The following is a 23,439-nucleotide window of genomic DNA, read 5'->3' as shown; positions in this document are numbered from 1 at the left end:
GTTGAAATGCACACACACACACACACACACACACACTCGCACACACACCATCACACACATACACACACAAACACACACACATACACACACAAACACACAAACACACACACCATCACACACACACAAACACACAAACACACACCATCACACACACACACCATCACACACACACACCATCACACACATACACCATCACACACACCATCACACACACACAAACACACACACCATCACACACACACACCATCACACACACACAAACACACAAACACAAACACACACACACCATCATACACACACCATCACACACACACAAACACACACACACACAAAAACACACACACAAACACACACACACCATCACACACACACACCATCACACACACACACCATCACACACACACACCATCACACACATACACCATCACACACACACAAACACACACACAAACACACACACCATCACACACACACACCATCACACACACACAAACACACAAACACAAACACACACACACCATCATACACACACCATCACACACACACAAACACACACACACACAAAAACACACACACAAACACACACACACCATCACACAAACACACACACACCATCACACACACACACAAACACACACACACACACCATCACACACACACAAACACACACACACAAACACACACACACAAACACACACAGACACACACACACCATCACACACAGACACACACACACAAACACACACACACACTCAGAGAGAGAGAGAGAGAGAGAGAGAGAGAGAGAGAGAGAGAGACAGTGAGAGAGATGGGATGATGGGATGGCACTGCTGTGAAATGTTCTCACCCTGCCCATGGGAACAACTGGGTGGGCAGTTAGGAGGCCTCCGGCCTTTGGTTTACAATGAGCTGTTCTCCAGGGAAACTTCCTCCTCAACCTTCTAAATAGGCACACACCAACAATCCCAGCTAGCAACATCCTCTAACAAAAATAAAAACACAGGTGCTAACAGATGCCTGTCATCCCAGTTCTCTGGAGACTGACAAGGAGGATTGAAAGCTCCCACCAGCCTGATCTACATAGCAAGACTATCTCAAAAGCAAAGAGCCAGCAAGGTGGCTCCTCCAGTAAACACACTTTCAGGGCAAGCCTAACAATAGGGACTTGATTCCTAGAACCCCTCCCTTAAAGTGTGTGTGGCGGGAATGAGCCAGATGTGGTGGCCCAGGCACTTAGGAGGCTGAGGCAGAAGGGCTACAACTTCAGTGTCTGAGATCTGTGCTAGTAGAACTGTCTCAAAGGTAAAACATTGTTTTAAAAAAAAATTAAGGGGGGCTGGGGATTTAGCTCAGTGGTAGAGCGCTTACCTAGGAAGCGCAAGGCCCTGGGCTCAGTCCCCAGCTCCGAAAAAAAAAAGAACCAAAAAATAAAAAAAATAAAAAAAAATTAAAATATGGAAAGCACTTTCTTCCTTTGGGACTTCACCTGGAAAGGGGAGGACTCTGCTTGTTTACCTAAAGTAGCTGCCTTAAAGATAATAACCAAATAAGGGCTGGTAGACAGCTCAGTGTTTGAGAGCCCTGGCTGCTCTTCCAAAGGACTTAGGTTTGATTCCGAGCATCCATAAGGAGGCTCACAGCATCTATAGCTCCAGTCTGGCACTTTCTTGGGTCCTCTGAAGGCAGCACCATACACATGATATATATGTGCAGGCAGAACACCCAGACACATAGAACAAAACAATAAAAGAAAAAAGAAGAACAACAACAAACCAGTAGGATTCCTCAGATGAATTACTCTTACTGCCAAGTCTGAAGAACTGTTTAATCCTTGGGACCCAGTGGGTGGAGGGAGAGAACCAACTCTGTAAATTGTCTTCTGACCTCCACACATGCACTCGCCTGTGTGTCAGGCAGGAGTTCAAAATCAACCTGTCCCAAACAAATAAATACAAAAAGGAAACAAAACTTTACTAAGAGATACATAGAGACATATCTAACTAACCAAGTGTTTCTTTTCGTCCTTAGGACCTCAGTGCTATTAGCACTGTCAAGTATTATTACTCCTGACTATTAATGCTGCTGAGTATTGGTACTGCTGAGCATTAGCACTGCTGAGCATTAGCACAACTGAGCATTAGTGCTGCTGAGCATTAGTGCTGCTGAGCATTAGTGCTGCAGAGCATTAGCACTGCTGAGCATTAGCACAACTGAGCATTAGTGCTGCTGAGCATTAGTGCTGCAGAGCATTAGCACTGCTGAGCATTAGCACAACTGAGCATTAGTGCTGCTGAGCATTAGTGCTGCTGAGCATTAGTGCTGCTGAGCATTAGTGCTGCTGAGCATTAGCACTATTGAGCATTAGCACTGCTGAGCATTAGCACTGCTGAGCATTAGTGCTGCTGAGCATTAGCACTATTGAGCATTAGCACTGCTGAGCATTAGTACAACTGAGCATTAGTGCTGCTGAGCATTAGCACTGCTGAGCATTAGTACAACTGAGCATTAGTACTGCTGAGCATTAGTACTTCTGAGCATTAGTACAGCTGAGCATTAGCACTGCAGAGCATTAGCACTATTGAGCATTAGCACTGCTGAGCATTAGTACAACTGAGCATTAGTACTGCTGAGCATTAGTACTGCTGAGCATTAGCACTGCTGAGCATTAGCACTGCTGAGCATTAGCACTGCTGAGCATTAGCACTGCTGAGCATTAGTACTGCTGAATATTGTTAAACCTGAATATTAATTCTTCTCAGACAATTTATTTCAGAAATAACTTTGTACCTTTGCTTTTAGACTTATATAGGGGCTGAAATGGAGTCACTTAAAACTTTCTGGTTGTAATTTGACCTGTGACTTCAGGAGATATTATGTAACATGTGGTGAACTGAGGCAGCTGAAAGGTGGCTGGGGAAGAAAATCCCTTGGTGACATCCAGGGTCTCTTATGAAACTCCCTCCTTCCCTTTTCTTTCTTTCGTCCCAGGACTTCACATAGGTGAGTGCTCTCTCACTGAGCTATGTCTCCAGCTATCTTTTTTTGCTTTTTGTTGTTTTGGTCTTTGAGATGGTCTCTCTGTGTGACTCTGGCTGTTCTGGAACTCCCTATGTAGACCAGGCTGGCCTCAAACTCTCAAGAGATTTACTAGCCTCTGCGTCCCTAAAAGCTGGGATTAAAGGCATGCACCATGGCACCTGACCCTACTGATTTGCATTTTTAAAAATTGCCCTGAATTTTTTTTACTTAATGTGCGTCTGTGTTTGTGTCTCTGTGTGTGTACCCATCTGTGTGTGTGGATGTGGACATGCTACAGTGTGCATGTGGAGGCTGGGGGACGACCGTGAGTGTCGATTCTCTTTTTCCGTCTTGGTTTTTGAGGCAATGTCTCTTGTTTACCGCTGTGCAGCAAACTCCAGCTTCCAGAGGACTCTGCTGGGATCACAGACACCTACCAGCCCATCTGGCTTTTCTTGGATTCCAAGGATCTGAACTCAGCTGGTGAGGCTGTTATGGCGAACCATCTCCCTAGCTCTCCATCTCCCTGGATTTGGCTAGGCTGGCTGGCTATGATCGTCAGAGATTAACCTACCCCTCTTCCCAGTACTGGGATGACACACTGTCTCCACTGCACCTGGCTTTTTAATGTGTACAGCAAGCCCTTTACTGACTGTGCCATCTCCCTAGCCCCTCATCTCTCTCTTGAAGACTAATTCCTATGGTGGGTGGCACTTAAAACTTCCAAAGCTCTTCCTGTACCTAAGAGACACACAGAGTGGACCTACGAATATCAGACATTCAAAGCATCACTGAATTTGATATTCTACCCCACTCCATCCAAAACTTTTATTTGAGGCTGAAGAAAACCCACCACCAACAACAACAACAATAAGAATAAACAAAAACCGGGCTGGAGAGATGGCTCAGCGGTTAAGAGCACCCGACTGCTCTTCCAGAGGTCCTGAGTTCAATTCCCAGCAACCACATGGTGGCTCACAACCATCTGTAAAGAGATCCGATGCCCTCTTCTGGTGTATCTGAAGACAGCTACAGTGTACTTACATATAATAAATGAATAAATAAATCTTTAAAAAAAAAAGAATAAACAAAAACCAAAACCAAACCTCACTTTCTCAGGCCTCCTTAACTTTCTTCTTTTCTATCACCAGCCTTGCTGGTCCTAAACCCCCTAAGTAGGCAGAGATGGCCTTGAATATCTGCTCCTCCATCTCCACTTCCCAGGTGCCGCAATTAAAGATGGGCAGTGCCACCATCCCAGTTTATGATGCTGGGGATCAAACTCTGGGACTCTTGTTACTTAGGCATGCCACCAGCTGAGATGTGTCCCCAGCCACTGGGAGTCTTTTCTGCTCCCCAAACAAGAAGCAAAGGCTATCACTACTGAAATCACAGAAAATACATAATAAATAAAAGTTTATCCAGGAAAACTAGTCTTTCAACTCATGTTCATTCACACAGGCTCAGGCTACAGGCGACTGTCAATAAAATACCAAACTGTATGTGTTTAGTCTTTCGAAGTCAAGGACTTCCAGTAAAGTCCTTTGATAACACTGGGCAATTGTCCACTTTCTTGGGGAATTCCAAATCTCTCTGTTTTATATATCTTTTTTTTCTTTTCTTTTTCGGAGCTGGGGACCGAACCCAGGACCTTGCACTTGCTAGGCAAGCGCTCTACCACTGAGCTAAATCCCCAACCCCTATATATCTTATTATTTTTATTTTTATGTGCATTTGGGCAGCATGCATGTCTTTGTAACATTGGGTCCCCTGGAAATGGAGTTATAAACAAGTGTGAGCCACCATGTGGTTGCTGGGATTTGAACTCAGGACCTCTGGAAGAGCAGTCAGTGCTCTTAACCACTGAGCCACCTCTCTAGTCCCCCTAAATCTCTTCTTAGTGGGCAGCAAGGACCACCTCCTATTATAGAAACCAAGCATGCCTGATTCCTCCATTTCCCCTGCCCTAGGTGGCTAGGGTTGAAGTGTGACCTAAATTTGTGCATTTGCTTAGATTTATAATAACAAAAACAAAACAAAACAATATCTTACTATTTAACCCTGACTGGCCTGACACTTGCTATAGAGACCAAGCTGGCTTTGATCTCACAGAGATCTGCCTGCCTCTGTTCTACAAGTATTGAGATTTAAGTCAGGCACCACCATGCCTGGGATAGGGGGAGTCTTGAGGAATGATAGTCTAGCCCCGCTTCCTGTCCATTCTCCATTTCTGACTGAGGAATTGACCAGATGCCTCAAGATCCTGAGGCCATGTCTTTCCAACCATGAAAAGTGGTATCCTTCCTGAAACTGTAAGCCAAAATAAGTCCCACCCCTTAAAAATGTAAACAGAAAGGAAGGGTGTAAGAAAAAAGGAGAAATTAAGACGAATAGGTAATAGGACTGAATCCACACATCACCTAGTCCTTTTTTTTAAAAAAAAGATTTATTTATTACTTTATGTATATAATAAATACACTGTAGCTGTCTTCAGACACACCAGAAGAGGGCATCAGATCTCATTACAGATGGTTGTGAGCCACCATGTGGTTGCTGGGAATTGAACTCAGGACCTCTGGAAGAGCAGTCAGTGCGCTTAACCACTGAGCCATCTCTCCAGCCCTCACTTATTAACATTTCCTAGTCTTATGTTAATGTTAATATCTTCTATGCTATATCTATGCTAATATCTTCTGCACACATGCAGACCATCACTGTTCTGCCATCATGAAGTTGTCAGCCTAGATCTGTAGAGCCATCAGGCTGTGATGGCTGACAGGGGGCCAAGACAGCAATATTCCCAGCATCCATGTTTAGCTCCAGTGGACATTGGTTTCATCAGTTATGAGCATTCTTTCTTGTTTGTTTGGAGACTGTGTATGAGAGTGTGTGTAAGTGTGTGTGAGAGAGAGAGAGAGAGGGGAGGGTGGGGCGAATGCATATGTGTGTACATGTAGAGGCTAGAATCAACATATGGTGTCTTTTATGGCTATTGTTGTTGTTGTTGTGTTGTTGTTATTTAGAGTCTCAGCAAGACTGGTTGACCAGTAAGCTCCAGGGACCCCCATCTCTGGCTCCCCAACCCTGGGATCACAGGTACATACTCAGCTTTTCACGTGGATTCTAGGGACCTGAACTCAACTCTTCATGATTGTTCCACAACTACTTTGCCATCCCCCTGGCTGTTTTCTTGTTTTGTTTTGTGTTTTTGAATGGGAACCTCACTCTGTTGCTGAGGCTGACCTTGAACTCACAGTGACCTAACTCAGCCTCTGAAAGCTGGGAGTATAGGTGTGAGCCACCTTGCCCAGCTTGAAAGCATCCTAGAAAAGTAGGGCACTGCCACCCCATCTCCTGGATAAGGAAACTCAGGCTCCCACAGTCAAGGTCCAGCCCAGTAAGGCTGGGAGGGAACCTGGGACTTCTGACTCCAAACTTCCTGGATATGTCCCTTCCTCCATATTTTCTTTCTTTCTCTCTCTCTTTTTTTTTTTTTTTCTTCTTCTTTTTTTCGGAGCTGGGGACCGAACTCAGGGCCTTGCACTTGCTAGGCAAGCGCTCTACCACTGAGCTAAATCCCCAACCCCTCTTTCTCTTTTTTTAAAATTTATTTTATATGTGCAGGTGTTTTGCCTGCCTCCATGTCTGTGTACCTGTGCATACCTGATGCCTGTGGCAGACAGAAGAGGGTGTTCGATCCCCTGGAAGTGGAGTTACAGATGGTTGTGAGTCACCATGTGAGTTCTAGGAATTGAATCCAGATTCTTCAGAAAAGCAGCCAGTGCTCTTAGCCTCTAAGCCACCTCTCCAGCCCCTTCCTTGGCATTTTCTAGAACACACGTTATGGAAGTGCACATCTTCATTTTGATTATGTACACACACACACACACACACACACACACACACACACACACACACACCTCACCTTATCTCCTCCCTCTGGCTGCCCACACAGACCCAGCCCAAACTCAGGGAATTCTAAATTCTAAATGGAAGTGTATCTTCAGGTCACCATGCAAGCCAGGCTAGGGCTGGAAATTCCCATCACTGACCTGGCTACCACAAGGACAGCAAGTGGACACAAGTGCCCACACAAGAACAGGATTCACCTCTCTCTCTCTCTCTCTCTCTCTCTCTCTCTCTCTCTCTCTCTCTCTCTCTCTCTCTCTCTCTCTCTCTCTCTCTCTCTCTCTCTCTCTCTCTCGGGACTGGAAAGACTAAGTCAGGCTCACCGTCTCTTCTTTACCTAGTTCAGGAGGATGCTGGGAGAACACCCTGTGGACATCTCTTCGTTAATGGAAGACACTTTGGCCATCCGCTTATGTTGTTTCCTAACTGCAGGGAACAAGTGGGTTTTAAACAGCTGAATTGTTTTGTTTTGTTTTGTTTTGTTTTTTCACGAAGCTGGATCCACCCTTTCACCAGTACCAGGCGAGTCCCTCCCCGGGGCTGAACACAGCCTTCATGTGGCCAGAGAGGCAAGCAGTCTGTACTGGGTGCACCCACTTGCTGCCCAGCTGGGCCTAGTGGGAGGTTTTTTGGTGGCGTTGCTAGGCAACCCGGGTAATTGGTGAGGCCAGGGATTGGGCTTCTGAGCCACAGAGATTAACAGTCTCCTTCATCACACTGTAAACCATCATTATGCCTTGGTCCAGAGCCTGCAGGGATCTCTCTGTGGCCATGGCCTGAAAGGACGCTTTTTTAGCTACTGAAATTAAGAACTGGTTTTTCAGTATTATAGGTTTGTGGCTGTGGCTTTTTTCTTCTTGCTCCCTGTATGAGCACACAACTTGAAATAAATAGACAAAGGATTTTAAAGGACAAAAATGCCTTCACAAGTCCCATCTCTAAAAGTTTCTGTTCTGGAGGCGAAGCCCACTGGCCCTCCCTAGAGAGGGCAACTAAGGTAAGGAGCCTTGCTTCCCCAGGCCTCTCCGTGGCTCACTGTGCACTCAAAGCTCCTTCCATGAACTCCACCACCCTGGCTGTGGTTCAGGGCTAGGAATCAGAGCTTGGGTGGTATGCACAATAGTATGTTTGTGTTACTTCCACTGAAAGACTATCATGATTCCTCCAGTCTTCAGAGTCCCTCCTACTCTGCTATTTGGGGAGATGCTCCCATTCACCCTGTGCTGAAGATATTGTATCCACTTACAGGTAAAGCGAAGGAAACACCAAAGCTTGCATTCCTGGTGACTGCGAAGTCGGTTCCCTGGGGCCCTAAGCTCCTCCAAGAGCTACTTAACACATCATGTAGGTGCACACACCTAGGTAAATTAGTAGTAGTGATTATAGCATATACGGCTGAGCTGCACGTGGGGTGGGTGATACACAGTGATCCCAGCACCTGCGAGGCATAGGTAGGCGAGTCAATGGATGTTCAAAGCCAGCCAAACATACGTAGTACATTCCAGGTCAGCCAGGACTGCCTAGGGACCATGTCTCAGAAAAAGGGTGAGGGGAGGGAGAGGCTACAGCAGTTAAGAGGACTGGCTTCCCTTACAGAAGATAGGGCTTGGTTCTGAACACCACTTGGTGTTCATAACTGTCTATAACTCCAGTTTCAATGGATGTGATCTTTCTTCTAACCTCCATAGACTCCCGTACACATGTGGTATATGTACAAATATAAACTCAGGCACATATACACACAAAATTAAAACAAACAATTGTTTGATTAATCTTATGTGTATGAGTGTTTTCCCTGCCAGGTGCTCACAGAGATCTGATGAGGGCATAAGATCTTCTAAAGTTATGGATGGCTACAAGCCACCATGTGAGTGCTGGGAAACAAAACTAGGTCCCCTAAGAGCAACAAGTACCCTTAACCGCTGAGCTCCTAATGAATATTTCTTAAAAGTACCCACCGTTACAGAGGACACAGGACTCCATCCTGGACCTTGTATTATCTTTAACACATCATCATCCACACTGATCATGACTGAGCTTTCAAAGCTGCCACATGTACACTGAGAAAGGCACTCCCGAATTTTTTCCAAAAGTAGATAACATTATTTAAGTGATTTGACCGAGCTAGCATTCCAGCGCACAGGACTAAAGAAACTCTGACATCATGTCAGTATTTAAGAAGGAAATCTGTAGTCGGGTGGTGGCACAATGCCTTTGATCCCAGCACTTGGGAGGCATCTCTGAGTTCAAGGCCAGCCTGGTCTATAGAGCAAGTTCCAAGAACCACACAGAGAAACCCTGTCTTGAAAAGAGATAGGAAGAAAGAAAGAAAGGAAGAAAGAAAGAAAGAAAGAAAGGAAGGAAGGAAGGAAGGAAGGAAGAGAGAGAGAGAGAAAGGAGGGCGGGAGGGAGGGTGGGAGAGAGGGTGGGAGAGAAAGAAAGAAAGAAAGGAGGGAGGGAGGGAGGGTGGGAGAGAGAGAGAAAGAAAGAAGGAAAGAAAGAAAGAAAGAAAGAAAGAAAGAAAGAAAGAAAGAAAGAAAGAAAATCAATATGTGTTCTTCCCAACTATTTTCACTTCTGTGTATATATGTGTATCATAGTACATGCTGGTACACACATGGATCATGCATGTGTTTGTGTGGGGAGACCAAAGGTCTATTCCCAGGAGTTGTTCACCTTGGATTCTGTGTGTGTGTGTGTGTGTGTGTGTGTGTGTGTGTGTGTGTGTGTGTGTGTTAGTGTGTGTGTGTGTGTGTGTGTGTGTGTGTGTGTTAGGATCTCTCACTGGGACCTGGGATGCTTGATGGTAGTTTAGGCTGGCTGGCTAACTAGCCCCAGAGAGATTTCCTGTCTGCCTCTTCAGGGCTAGAATTTCTCTCCAGCCTCCCCCCTCCCCCGTTTTTTAAAACAGGATCTCATATAGACCATGCTCCCCTCTGTGTAGCCAAGGATGATCTTAAACTCTGGTCCTTCTACCTCCACTTCCCAAATGCTGGGATTGCAGGCATGCACCACCATTCCCTACCGAGATGCCTTTCGTGGATTTATTTATTTTTGTTGTATTTTTTTGAGACTGGGTCTTTCTGTATAGTCCTGCCTGGCCTAGAAATCACACAGGAGTCTAGACTGGCTGCAAACTCACAGAGGTCCTTCTGCTTTCGCCCCTGGAGTGCTGAGATTAAAACTGGCGACAACCACACCAAGCTTCTTTTTTTCTAAGATTTATTTTTCTTTTTCTTTTTTTTTTTTTTTTTTTTTTGGAGCTGGGGACCGAAACCAGGGCCTTGCGCTTCCTAGGCAAGTGCTCTACCACTGAGCTAAATCCCCAACCCCCTTATTTTTATTTTTAATTTGTTTTTATGTGCATTGGTGTTTTGACTGCATGTATGTCTGTGTGAGGGTGTCAGATCTTGAGGATAGAGACAGTTGTAAGCTCTCATGTGGGTGCTGGGAATCAAACCTGGGTCCTCTGGAAGAGCACTCGGTGCTCTTAACCTCTGAGCCATCTCTCCAGCCCCTAAGGATTTGTTTTTATTTTTAACAGTTAGGGGTAGACATGGGTACATGAGTGCAATGTCTCAGGGATTTCCTACAGCTAGAATTGCCAGAGGTTGTGAGCCTCCCAATGCAGGTTCTGAGAACTGAATATGTGTGCTCTTAACCGATGAGCCCCTGGCCATAAGACTTTTAAATGGGCATCCAAGACAGACAGACAGGAAGGAAGGAAGGAAGGAAGGAAGGAAGGAAGGAAGGAAGGAAGGAAGGAAGGAAGGAAGGAAGGGAAGGAGGGAGGGAGGGAGGGAGTGAGGGAGGGAGGATGGATGGGAGGGAGGGAGGGAAGGAGGGGAGGGGAGGGAAGGAGGGAGGGAGGGAGGGAAGCTAACAGAGTCCAGACCTTAGCACAACTGACTCCATGATAGAAGTGCCATTCAGGCCATGAAACTCAGCATGAAGACATCACCACCTGCCAAATGAAAACAAAGGCCTAATCCATCCACATCCATAATTAATGAAAAGTCCCTAAATGTACTAACCTTGCTTTCTGGTTTCTGTAGTTCTGCTTCTGGCTAGCCGTTCTTGTTAACTGAAGTTCGTCAGTCCAGAATGTGATTTTTTTTTTTTGTTCTTTTTTTCGGAGCTGGGGACCGAACCCAGGGCCTCGCGCTTCCTAGGTAAGCGCTCTACCACTGAGCTAAATCCCCAGCTCCCAGAATGTGATTTTTATGCCTGAAAGCTCACCCTGAGAAAGGCTCAGGGCTACACCGGGATCCTGATGCCAAATGTAGCCACTGACCGGCTAATAAAGACTTTCTATTGGCTTAAACCCATGTCCAAGCAGTCTTCTCTGGTGAACACCCCCAAAACAAAACCAGGCAGGGGCAGAGAAACAGAGACACAGAGAGAAGTGGAGATAGAAGCGGCTTCTGCCTTAGAAGTTTGTTTTCAGGCTTGGGAAAGCAGCTCAAACGGTTAAGTGTTCACTGAGCTGGATTCCAAGTGGGCATGGCAATGCACACCTCCAATCCTAACACGAGAGAGAGAGAGAGAGAGAGAGAGAGAGAGAGAGAGAGAGAGACAGAGAGAGAGACAGAGAGAGAGACAGAGAGACAGAGAGAGAGACAGAGACAGAGACACAGAGAGATACAGAGAGAGACAGAGACAGAGAGAGACAGAGACAGAGAGACAGGGAGGGAGGAGAGAGAGAGACAGAGAGACAGAGACAGAGAGAGACAGAGACAGAGAGACAGGGAGGGAGGAGAGAGAGACACACAGAGAGAGAGACAGAGAGAGACAAAGAGAGAGAGACAGAGAGAGACAAAGAGAGAGAGAGAGACAGAGAGAGAGACAGAGACACACAGAGAGACAGAGAGACAGAGACGGAGACAGAGAGACAGGGAGGGAGGAGAGAGAGAGGGGAGAGAGAGACCAAGAGACAGATACAAACAGAGGCACAAGAGAATCAAAGACAGAAAGACAAAGAGACAGAAAAACAGAAAAGAGAGAGAGGGAGAGAGGGGAAGGAAAGGGAGAAACAGAAGGAATAGTGATAGAGGGAAGGGGAGCTTGAGGAATGAAAAAAAGAGGAGAAGGGAGAGAAGGGGAGAGAGGCAGAGGTGGGAAGATGAGAAGGGGGGAAGAGGAAGAGAGATTAAGAGCCAGCATATGTTTTTAACCACCACTCCTGGGTATTCTTACATATCCTGCCATTCTCTGGTGACCACCAAAGCTCACGTTCTGAGTGTGTGTTTTGGCAAACAGTCCCTAGATGCCTGGTATGTGTTAGACACTAGAAAGACACAGAAGAAGAAAAAGAAAGAAAGCAAAACAACGGAACAACAACAGTCTGCTCCTTTCCTATTCAGAGAGAGATACAAAGTCCTAAGAATCGCTGCACCACCGTATCCAGTGATTTAGATGAAAAGTGGGTCAGCCTGGGCGCAGTGGGGCAGCTATTCAGTTTCCAGAGCCTATTGTGGGACACTGAAGATGAGCACACTAGTTACCATCCCTTCCACTAGGAAATGGAACTGGTTTTCTCTCTTCTTAAGTCACGGGGCCAACCCTGTGCCTGGCTTTAACCAATACCACATGACAGAAGGAGTGCTGGGGACTGTGAAGGCCAGGCTTTGAGATGTGTGTGTGGACTCCCCTCAGGCCACCATGCTCAGCAGAAGGCCATACTCCAGCATGGAGGCTGAGGTCATGTAGAGGAACAACAAGGCACCAGACCGATGATGACACCTCCGTGGACTTCCCAGCCAAGAACACGACGATGGGATGATATGAGTTGACAGCAAAGAGAACAGAAAAAGCGTACGACCTCCCTAAATTCCTGACCCACTGGAGTTACTTATGATTACAGCATTAGCTATCAATATACAGAAGCAGACTGTAGAGGTGGTGCTGATGCTAAGGTCCGGTTCCCCTGTTGGTTCTTGATCTATCAGTAAAGAAGCCATGGGCTAATTGCTGGGTGGAAGGAATAGGTGGGAAATAAGAGAGCAGATACAGGAAAGGGAGGAAGGGAGAGTCCGCCATACTTTGGAGAGAACAAAGCCCAGCAGCTATGTGAGATCTCAGACTGAGCGGTCATAGGACGCTTCTACAGGTAGGAGGTTGGGGATATTGACCTGGGACTAAAGGTAACGGAGTGACCAAAGTTGAGGACAGGTTTAGGGTGCTGAGCTAAGAGCACTGGGGGAGGGCATGCTAGCCACGCTAGCTGAGGTAGTTTAATAATGGCCAGCAATTGAGCCAATAAGGCAAATTGAAATTGAGCTGCACGTATGTCTGTGTTTTTATCCATGGATTCAAGGGAATCTGGGTGGGGACTGCTAATGCTGCCTTTCCCAGATCTTAGGTGGGGTAGCCAAAGCTTCGTGCAACACCAGATGGCAAGAGGACATCTCACTGTTTCTTCTCACTGGCATTGGTCACTTCCGTATCCCTCTATACAGTAGAATGCAGATGACGCAAGTGAAGCAGCCTCCAAAATTAGCCTCCACCTCCACCCCTGTTCTCTTTACAACAGCCATACACCAGAGTACACCGACTTGCTCAAAAGCCATGGCAAGGCTGGGGTGTACCCCAGCCAACAGAACACTTGCTCACAGGTACGAGACCTTGGGTTCCATGGCTAGCACCCCAAAGGAGGGGGGAAAAGCCTTCAGCTGTTTGCAGTGTCTTCGGGATAAGCACAGCAGTTGCGTGACTTAGCTCCCACCTTTTTATAGAATCCAGCTTCCAATCAGTCTCCCCCAACATGGCTGTGACGCTCGTCAGCCTCGCTCCTGTCTCAGTGTCTTTGCACTTGCTGCTCCTTCTAACCAGCCATCCAATGTCAACACAGCAATGCCGACCCCCCCCCCAACATAGGGCTGGCACCTCCCTAGGAAGCCTCCCTGCCCACACCTTCCTCCACTCCAATACTCTAGTACGTTTTCTTGCTTCCTGGCTCCAAACACTTACAGTACCTAAAAATATCTAGCGTATTTATTGTCTGTCTGTACTAGTTGCAGGAAGGTTGGGATTGTTCACTTCCTGTCCCACCTGCACCGGACCATCTACATAGTGAAAGGCACTCAGTGAACCCCGAATGGGCCAATCAAGTAAATGAAGAGAGGAAAAAGAGTGAGAAAACCCTGGTTCTTGTTCCAGTGCAACCCCTGCTTGACTGTAGAAAAGTCACTTCCCCTTATCCAGACCAGGAGCTAACCCCCACCAAACAAAGCCCATATCTGCTGTTTGGCCACTGTCTTGCCCCTGAATCCTATGGGAAGTCTGAAATGCTATATACTCTTTCTTTGTACTTATGGAAGGGTTCTAGAGATCAAACCCAAGGCTTCATGGGTACCAGAGAGGTGCTTTACCGCTGAGCTATTTCCCCAGCTCTCTTTTAACTTTTTGACAGTCTCACTAGGTGCCCAGGCTGGCCTTGAACTACTGAGATCATAACCCCATACCACCAGATTTCACTTAGGCTTTTGTGCTTTTGAGAAAGTGTCACGTAGCCGAAGGTCTTCTGCGGCTTTGTAGTTAAGGTTGGCCTTGAACTTCTGACCTTCCCTTCTCCACCTCCCGGGTTGGTTCTTCGCAGCTCTAATTTTACAATCCATAAATAAAGTCCAAAGGACTTTAAAATTAACAGACTGATGTGATGACTAAGAAGCCAATTTCCAGAGAACTTCAAAGTGACTGACTACAAATCCTGATTTCATTGCTTAAGAGCTATGCAACATATGCAAAGCACCAAACCTCCCCTTCTCTCTTTCTTTCCTTCTTTTTTAAGTTATGGCGATTGAACCCAGGGCTTTAAATAGTAGGCAAGCATTATATCACCGAGCTACACCCCCAGCCTGTATTAAACCTCTTGGTGCTTCAGGAACTTCATCTGTAAAAGGACTACATGAAGTTGAGTATTTAATCCCAGCACTTGGTGGCAGAGGCAGGTGGATCTCTGTGAGTTCGATGGCCAGCCTGGTCTGCAGAGCAAGTTCCAGAACAGCCAGTGCAGTTACACAGAGAAACCCTGTCTCCCCCCCCCCCCTTCCCAATCCCCCAAAAGGACTGTGTGATGGTTGATACTGTCAACTTGACAGGGCCTCTGGTCACCAAAGACAAGCTTCTGGGCTTGTCTGTGAGAGATTGATTCTCTTAGTAAATTGAGATAGGAAGTCCCACCATAACTTTGGGCCATCGTTCCTTTGGCAAGGACTGCAGGCAGAATAAATAAAAATCTCATATTAGACCAAGTTGGCCTCAAATTTCTTAAGATAATCTTGAGTTTCCAATCCTCCTGCCTCTGCTTCCCAAATGCTAGGATTGCAGGTGTGCACCACCATGCCCAGGTTATGCAATGCTGAGGATTGAACCCAGGGCTTCGTGGGTATGCCTGTGCATACTAGGCAAGGAAGGGAGGAAGGGAGGGAGGGACGGAGGGACGGAGGGAGGGAGCGAGCAAGAGATAACCAGAGATCTCTTTGGTTTTGAGTAAGAGCAAACAAAAGAGATTTGGTGAATAGAGGGACGGACTACACCTTACTAAAAATTAATAGTACTGGTTTTACTTAAGTATATTCATTCATACTAATTATGAGCTGGACACTATTCTAAGGATTTTCACAGAAAAATAAGCCTATTTAAACTCAGACCAAACATTTGTGCTGGCTAGTCTATGTCAACTTGGCGCAAGCTAGTTATCTGAAAGGGGGGAGCCCAAATTCAGAAAATGCCTCCATAAGAACTGACTGTAAGCCATTTCCTTAATTAGTGGTTGATGGGGAGGGCTCAGTCCACTGTGGGCCATCCCTAGGCTGGTGGGCCTGGGTTCTATAAGAAAGCAGGCTGAGCGAGCCCATGAGCTGCGCTCCTCCACAGCCTCTGCATCAGCTCCTGCTTCCAGGATCCTGCCCTATTTGAGTTCCTGTCTTGACTTCCTTTAGTGGTGAACAGCGTTATAGATCTATAAGCCAAAGAAACCCTTTCCTTCCCAACTTGATTTTCGGTGATGGTGTTTGAATGCAGTACTAGAAAGCCTAGCTACGACAGGATTCTTACTGCCTGTACTAGTGACTTGCTGTGATCCAATACCTGGTAAAGCAACTTAAAGGAGAAAAGGTTTCTCTTGTCAGTCTGAGAGTTCAGACCCTCGTGGCCAGAAACCACAGCGGCAGGAGCTAGAAGTACCTGATCACATTGAGTCTACAGTCAGGAACAGTGAGTGATGCTGACATTGTGGCTACTCGCTGATGAGGCTCTCTGGCTACTCAGAGGTCCCCAGGGATCCTCCTGTCTCCACCCACTAGAGCTGAGTAAGGATAAGAATTACGTGGTATCACACGCAGCTTTTGAGTCCGGGAGATCACTCTCATACTTGTGCAGCCTTACACTTTACCACCTGACGGTCTCCACAGCCTCTCAGTCTCATGTACTGGAGACTGGCCTCACACTTAGTATGTAGCTGAGCTATGGCCTTGGATCCGATCGTCTTGTATCCTCCTCCTGCGTGTTGGGATTGCTGGCGCCATCACTGCTTCTGGCTTATGCAGCACTAGGGATGGGACCCAGGGCCCCCTGCAGGCTAGGCAAGCACTCTACCAACTGATCTACATCTCCAGCCACTCTCACCACCCATCCCCCCCACTCCCCACTACACCCTGTACTGTGTCCACACTGAGCCAAAGCAGACCAGGTTCCCGTTCTCCAGTTGATCTCCTCATGAGCTCTGCCCTCCGTGGAGCATCTTTTCTCCCAGTTTGTTGTCCCAGTTTGAGTCCCTTTCCATCTCTTCTACATCTTTTCCATCTCTGCTACAGCAGGGAACATAACAGACCTGGCCAAAGTGAGGGCCCCTCTGAGGTGGCTCGTCAGCCTCGGCTGTGTCTGGGAGGCTTTCTTCTCACACTTCGGGCATCCTCAGTCTGAGACGTCTGTGGTTTGCTTTTTTTTTTTTTTTTTTCCGGAGCTGGGGACCGAACTCAGGGCCTTGCGCATGCTAGGCAAGCGCTCTACCACTGAGCTAAGTCCCCAACCCCCCTGAGACGTCTGTGGGAGCCATTCTGCGTCCCTATTGCATAGTCCCAGGAACACACCATTGGAGACAGCTTGCTCAGCTTTGGCTACTCACAGACGGCTCACTGAGCACTTTACAGCAAGGGCACAGAAGCTGCACCGTTTATGCAATGGTGCTGACACTCTCCCTGGGTCCTTGGCTGCCCAGGTTGCTTTGGTTTTGGTCACTTGAGACAGGGTCTTGCTCTGCAGCCCTAACTGGTCTAGTATTTGCTATGTAGCCCAAGACATACTCAAACTCACAAAATCCTCATGCTGGCCTCTCCCAGTGCAGGAACTGCAGGCATGAATCGTAATCTCAGGTTAGTTGCCACCCTTTGGGACCTCCTAGGACAGATAGAACACATGAATGAATGAATGAATGAATGAATGAATGAATGAATGAATGAGGAATAACTACAAGAGTGTCTCCTCCCACCTGGATGAAACAGCTCAGAACAGGAGAAGTGATTACGTCACCTTCACTTCTGCCCTCTATACAGAGACCTTGAAAGACATCAAGGAACTGAGCAGGCAGCATGGAGTCTGCTCTACAAATCTGAATCCTCGATCCATTATGGATTAACCTTGGGTAAAGCTTATGGAGATGAGAGTAATGTGGCAGGGTTTTGATTTAATGAAAGAATGTCTTTGTGTTTGGTTGGTTTGGGATCTGAGGCAAGGTCTCTCTGTGTAGCCCGCTGGCCTTGAACTCAGCCTCCTGAATGCTGAGATCACAGATTTCACAAACCCAAGACCATGCCCTTGAGACGGCTGAGTGCTCAGACCCAACTAGGTTTGAGGGACTATAGGCAATCACTACTTGTTGGGGAAGGGGCGTCACTTTCTTCTGTAGTGTGACACAGATAATTAATCTTTTTGACACTAAATAAACCTCACCCCCACTCAGCAAATAACTCCGAACTCAGTAGGCCACACACTTAATGTAGAAGGAACATTGAGAAGAATATCAATGGGAGGAAGAGGATTGGGGTGTCTGAAACTGACTAAGATTTATTTCATAAATGTTCAAAATTGTCAAACAAATCTTTAATGGGAAAGGAAGGCTGGGAGTAGTGGCACCTTGGGAAGGCAGAGGCAGGAGGATCTCTGGAAGTTCAAGGCCAGCCAAGTTTATGCAGTGGGTTCCAACCAGCCCAGATAACATAGTGAGACCCTGTTTCAAAAAGAAGTAATAAAACAGAATTTTCTTAAGTAGGGGAGGAGAATAATGACTCTGACAGTTCTCAAGTCGGAAACACAACATCATGGTTTAGCCCAGTGTTTGTACATTCAGCCAGAGGCCGGTCTCCCTCCTTCACGTCTCTGGCCTCCCACACCCTAGAGCACCTGCCTCCACTACTCAGTTCAGTTTACAAGCCACCTAGACACTGTCAAGGCCAGGGTTTTCGGTCTATAACTTTACAAGCCTACAGCAAGGGAGGGGCCAGTTAGGGAGGGGCAAAGAAGAAGAAAACACAGATGTTTACCCAGGCCCCACTGTGTGCCAACCACCTGGCCGGTCTTGATTCATATAGTTCCTTATCATCTTTAAAAACAAACAAACAAACAAAGCCAAGACCTTACAGATGAGGATGCTGAGGTCCAGGAAGTAAATAGGAGATGAGGGAATTAGCAATCCAGGCCTGTGACTCTCGCCATGCCCCGAGGCCTGCCTGTCAGCTTGTGGATACGGGTGGATAAATTTCAACTTTTTTTATTCACAGCAGAAAGGACGTGTCGTCCCCCCCCCCCCCCCCCCCGCCAGACAACTGAGGTGTGTGCTCAACTCATGAGTAAACAAAGGACCGAAAATAAACGACGGATTACTTGAGGTAAATCCCTTAGGTGCCCATAGCAGGAAGGAGGAAATAGTACATGGCAGAGCTCCCTTGCTGGAATTGCTGAAACCTCTTCCTGGCAATCTCCAGCGCAGAGGCAGATAGAGGCTAGGGAAACACAGGTAGCTACCAGCTCTGGTGGTGGTACAGCCAATCACGGGTGTAGTTGCAGGTGTAGCTGACGTAGTAACACACACACACACACACACACACACACACACACACACACACACACACACACACACCACCAGTCCTCCCGCCCAGAATAAAAATTAAAATAAGCCCTGGGAGTCTACGGGTGCTGGGGAGAAAGTAATAAAGCAGTGCTTGCTTGAACAGTGCAGTGAGGTAGCAGGACTAAACTCCCAGCCATTTCCAGAGCGCTGCCAACTTTGAAAAGTTTCAGAACCCGGAGCAGCCTCTCAAGGTTCTTCCGGAAAGTTGATTCTGGAAGCAGCACCCTTCCTTCTCCTCATCGGGCTGGCAGTCAGCAGGTTTAGGGAGCTACCTAGAATTCCTGCTTCAGCACCACCAGCTTCCTGCTTCAACACCGGGCCCCCCACTGCCGGTCCCCAACCCCTGCACCTTACCCGGGGAGGCCGAGTCACAGCGGTCCCGCTCTGCAGTCGGATCTTGCACGTCAAGGGGCCAACGGAGCTGCCTGGAGGCTCCAGCCGCAGCCTGCCAGGCTCCTCTCCCGCCCTCCCAGAACTAAAATTGTCCAGACAGGTTCCTACTCGGGAGGGAACCAGAGGAAATCCCCTCCCCTGGTGGCCTGGCCTAGGCTGGGCCAGCCTGCTAGGCAGTCTTCCTTGGGCTGGCCCTGGATGAATGAGTCCTGGCCTCCTCCTACTTGGGTTTGTGCCAGGGAGCCTGTGACAGCCACCCTGCTCTTTCTCCTGGGCTATCCATGTCTCTCTCCTCCGCGTCCTGCCTTCTTGTATGTGACTGAGTCCAGCGTCCGTTCTCAGGTCTCTGGGAAAGGTCTGCTCTGCTAGGTCTCAGTTACTTTGCATGGGATTGTCCTGGATCACACTCTAGTGTGACCCAGGCCTGGTACTCTACAACAACTGAGTAATTTGATAGCGCTGGTGGGCAGAAGCTTAGCCACAAGCTCCTACGCTCTGCACACAAACTCAATGTACCTTAGCCCTGGCGCGACGGGCTTGCCAGTCTCGGATTAGCCATTCAAAGTACGCTGAGGATGACTGGCCTTGTGCCAGGTCCTGAGAGTGGAGAAGTAGGTTCACCTGGTGCCTGCCCTCCTGGACCGGCAAGCCAAAGAAAAGTCTTCCACCAAGATTCTGGCAGCATGATGAGGGAGGACTTGCCTGTGTGGGAGAGTTCTAGAAAAAAAAAATAAAAGAACACTTAGAGATGACATACAAGATAAGCCGCCGAGGTTCAGAATTGTGAGCAAGGAGTGTCAGGCCAGAAAGGGCCTTACAAGTCTTGCAGAGAAATATCCAGACTTTACCCTATACACATGGAAGGACTCAGAGAGAGCTTAAACATGAAATCAGACTCAGATTGTATTTATGTTCTGTGCTGGGGATAGAACCTGTGGCTTCACACAGGCCAGGCAACTGCTCTACCACTGAACTCTATACCCTCAACATCACTTAGAGTGGCATTTATGTGTTTATGTTTGTACCTGCTTACCTGTATGTGGACTGTGTGTGTGTATGTGTGTGTGTGTGTGTGTGTGTGTGTGTGTGTGTGTGTGTGTGTGTGATGTGCCTGCAGATGCCAGAGACCAGAGGAAGAGAGGAAGACCCTGGATTCTCTGGATAATGGATGCCTAATTCAAAGTGTTGACCGGGATGTATAAAGGAAGGGGCAGAATCAGAGACGTTAAGAGGAAGGCAGAGGGGCTGGAGAGATGGCTCAGCGGTTAAGAGCATCCAACTGCTCTTCCAGAGGTCCTGAGTTCAATTCCCAGCAACCACATGGTGGCTCACAACCATCTATAAAGAGATCCAATGCCCTCTTCTGGTGTATCTGAAGACAGCTACAGTGTACTTATATATATAATAAAATGAATAAATCTTTAAAAAAAAAAAAGAGTGTTTACTAAAAAAAAAAAAAAAAAAAAAAGAGGAAGGCAGAACCTGGTGGCACACGCCTACTGTTGTGAGGTATCCACCAGAGAGAAGACTGCCTGGACATGGGTTTAAGCCATTGGAAGGTCTTTAGTAGCCAGTCATTGACTACACTGGGTGTTTGGGATCCCAGTGTAGCACCGAGCCTTACTCAGGGTGAAATTTTAAGCACAAAAACTATGTCCTTGGTTGACATACTTCAGTTAACAAGAACAGTTAAGCTAGAAGTAGAGCTACAGAAACCAGAAATCAAGGTTGGTTCACCTAGAGACTTCCCACAATGCGGACTTTGATGGAGAAGGCCTTTGTTTCTGATTAGGTGGGTGGCGCTGTCTGCATGCTGAGTTTTATGGCCTGACTGACAATTCCATCATGGAGTCAGTTCTAGGGCCCTTTTACCTATCATCCTAACATTTAAGGTGTGGAGGCAGGAGGATCACAATTTTGAGGCATGCCTTGAGTAAATAATAAGGCCTTGTCTCAAAAGAAAAAACAATGAGCTGGGAGACACAGCTCAGAGGTAAAGCAATTGCTAAGCATGTGTGAGGCCCTGTGTTTAACCCCCAACAATGTAACAAAAAGTAAAGAAGGGGGAAAAACATTAAGATTGTAGCTCTGGGAGTAGGAGAGGTGGCTCAACGGTTAAGAGCACTGGCTTACAATCATCTGTAACTCCAGCTCCGGGGAATTCAACACCTTATTCTGGCCTGCACAGGCACCAGGCATTCACAAAGCACACAAACACACATTCAGGCCAAACACCAATCAATCAATCATTAAATAAATACACAAAGACATAAACATATAAAAATAAATAATATTGTCACACTGGTGAACTTAAGGAGGAGTCTGGCTTGTAAGGATGAATCCCAGGTGTAATGGCGATTTCAGTTGTCAACGTAAGTATATTTCATTAAAACCCCAAATAAAACCTGTGAGAGATATTTGCTTAATTACGTCATTTGAAGTAGAAGGATCCACTTCTAATCTGGCTTACACTTCCTGCTGGAAGCCTAAGTAAAGGACAAGGAAGAAGGAAGCCTCTCTCTTTGCCTCTTGTCCTTGACCCTTGTTAAGGGAAATGAAGACCAGGAAAATGAGGGGAAGAAGCGGTCAGGGTACAATTTCCCTGGTCCTGCCCTCTCCATCGGTGATTATCTCTGAAGCTCCCCTCCCAGCCTTGTCTCCAACTCCACTGGGAACTGAGTGCAGTAAACACTGCTGCTCAGCTCACTGCCCCTGGAGACACAGAAGTGGTCAAGGCTTCCCACTGACGCTGGTTCCTGGGTTTATTCAAATGATTTACAGGCTATGGTCCTGCTAACCTCACAATGGCTACCTATGAACAGAAGGTCCAAGAATCCAGTCCATTCCTTTCACTGGCATCAGAGCCTACATCTTCAGGATTCCAGTGTCTACTGAAGACCAGCTAGATGAAGCATCCAGCCTTGCGGACTGAACAACTACTGGATTCAGTGGAGTTGGAGACAAGGTTGGAAGGGGAGCTGCAGAGATAGTCACTGATGGAGAGAGCAGGACCAGGGAAATTGTACCCTGACTGCTTCTTCCTCTCACCTTCCTGGTCCCCATTTCTCTTATCGGCCACTGCTCAAGGCACAGCACACCCTACTAATGGATGGGGGTCTCAAGAGACAGCAAAGTGATAAGAAAATAGAGGTTTAAGAGTTTCAAAAAGTATAGTGCAGTGCACACACCTTTACCCCCAGCACTCAGGAGACAGAGGTAAACGGATCTTTATAAGTGGGAGGTCAGCCTGGTCTACACAGTGGGTTATAGCCCACTGAAAGCTATATATAATGACCTCTCTCTTTCTCTCTCTCTCTCTCTTTCTCTCTCTCTCTCCCTTCCTCCCTCTCCCCTCTCTCTTTCCCTCCCTCCCTCTCTCTCTCCTCTCCTCTCATCTCCTTCTCTCTCCTCTCCCATTTTTGTTTTTTAGGACAGGGTTTTGCAGTGTAGCCAAGGCTGTCCTGGAACTCACTCTGTAGACCAGGCTGGCCTCAGATTCAGAGATCCACCTACTTCTGTCTCCCAAGTGCCGAGATTAAAGGCTATGTGTCACCACCACCAAGCTGAGGCTTACCTTAAAAGGTGGGTTACCTAGACATGACAAGGTGATCTATGTAGGAAGATGGGGTCACACAGGGAGAAAACTCAGGGGGAAGAAGAGAATCTGGGACAGGACTCTAAGGAGTTCCAACAAGGAAGATGTAATGAACGTGGCCAGGGGAGGTAGAAGAGAGGCCAGAGCCCAGAGCTCAACAGGAAGTCTGTAGGCAGGCAAGACCCAGAAAGTAGGTGAGAACTGAGCCACAGAGTACATTGGACTGACTGCTCTGGCCACTAGACATGGGTGGCTGTGGCTTTTTGCAAAGATCTTATGCCTACATATAAGGGAATTTCACTCAACCCTTCTATCGGTCTGTCCATTTGTCCATCTGTCCATCTGTCTTGCCGTCCGTCTATCTGTCCATCTGTCTGTCTGTCTCAAAGTAGGTGAC

At 47.2% G+C, this 23,439-nt stretch overlaps 1 protein-coding gene across 27 annotated transcripts in view; it reads right to left on the bottom strand.

The window, feature by feature from the left end:
• Positions 1 to 20,028, bottom strand: part of Rhbdl2 (rhomboid like 2) — a 45,164-nt gene extending 25,136 nt beyond the window's left edge. For 5 of the 27 annotated variants that reach the window (XR_015619553.1, XR_015619554.1, XM_087548332.1 and 2 more), the window contains exons 1-4: positions 19,409 to 19,845; positions 7,265 to 7,353; positions 6,682 to 6,847; positions 1,774 to 1,932 (exon numbers count right to left, since the gene is read on the bottom strand). Coding sequence is in view for 17 of the 27 variants with exons in the window: in XM_087548332.1 (XP_087404458.1) it covers positions 1,774 to 1,894 (121 nt within the window). In the remaining 10 variants the exon portion in view is untranslated. 27 annotated transcript variants of the gene reach the window in all.
• Positions 20,029 to 23,439: the final 3,411 nt, after the last annotated feature.

Source organism: Rattus norvegicus, chromosome 5 (assembly GCF_021556685.1).
Source record: "Rattus norvegicus strain SHRSP/BbbUtx chromosome 5, alternate assembly SHRSP_T2T, whole genome shotgun sequence".
Classification (NCBI taxonomy): Eukaryota; Metazoa; Chordata; class Mammalia; order Rodentia; family Muridae; genus Rattus; species Rattus norvegicus.
Note: the sequence above shows the minus strand (reverse complement) of the source record. Positions and strands in the feature narration are given on the sequence as shown.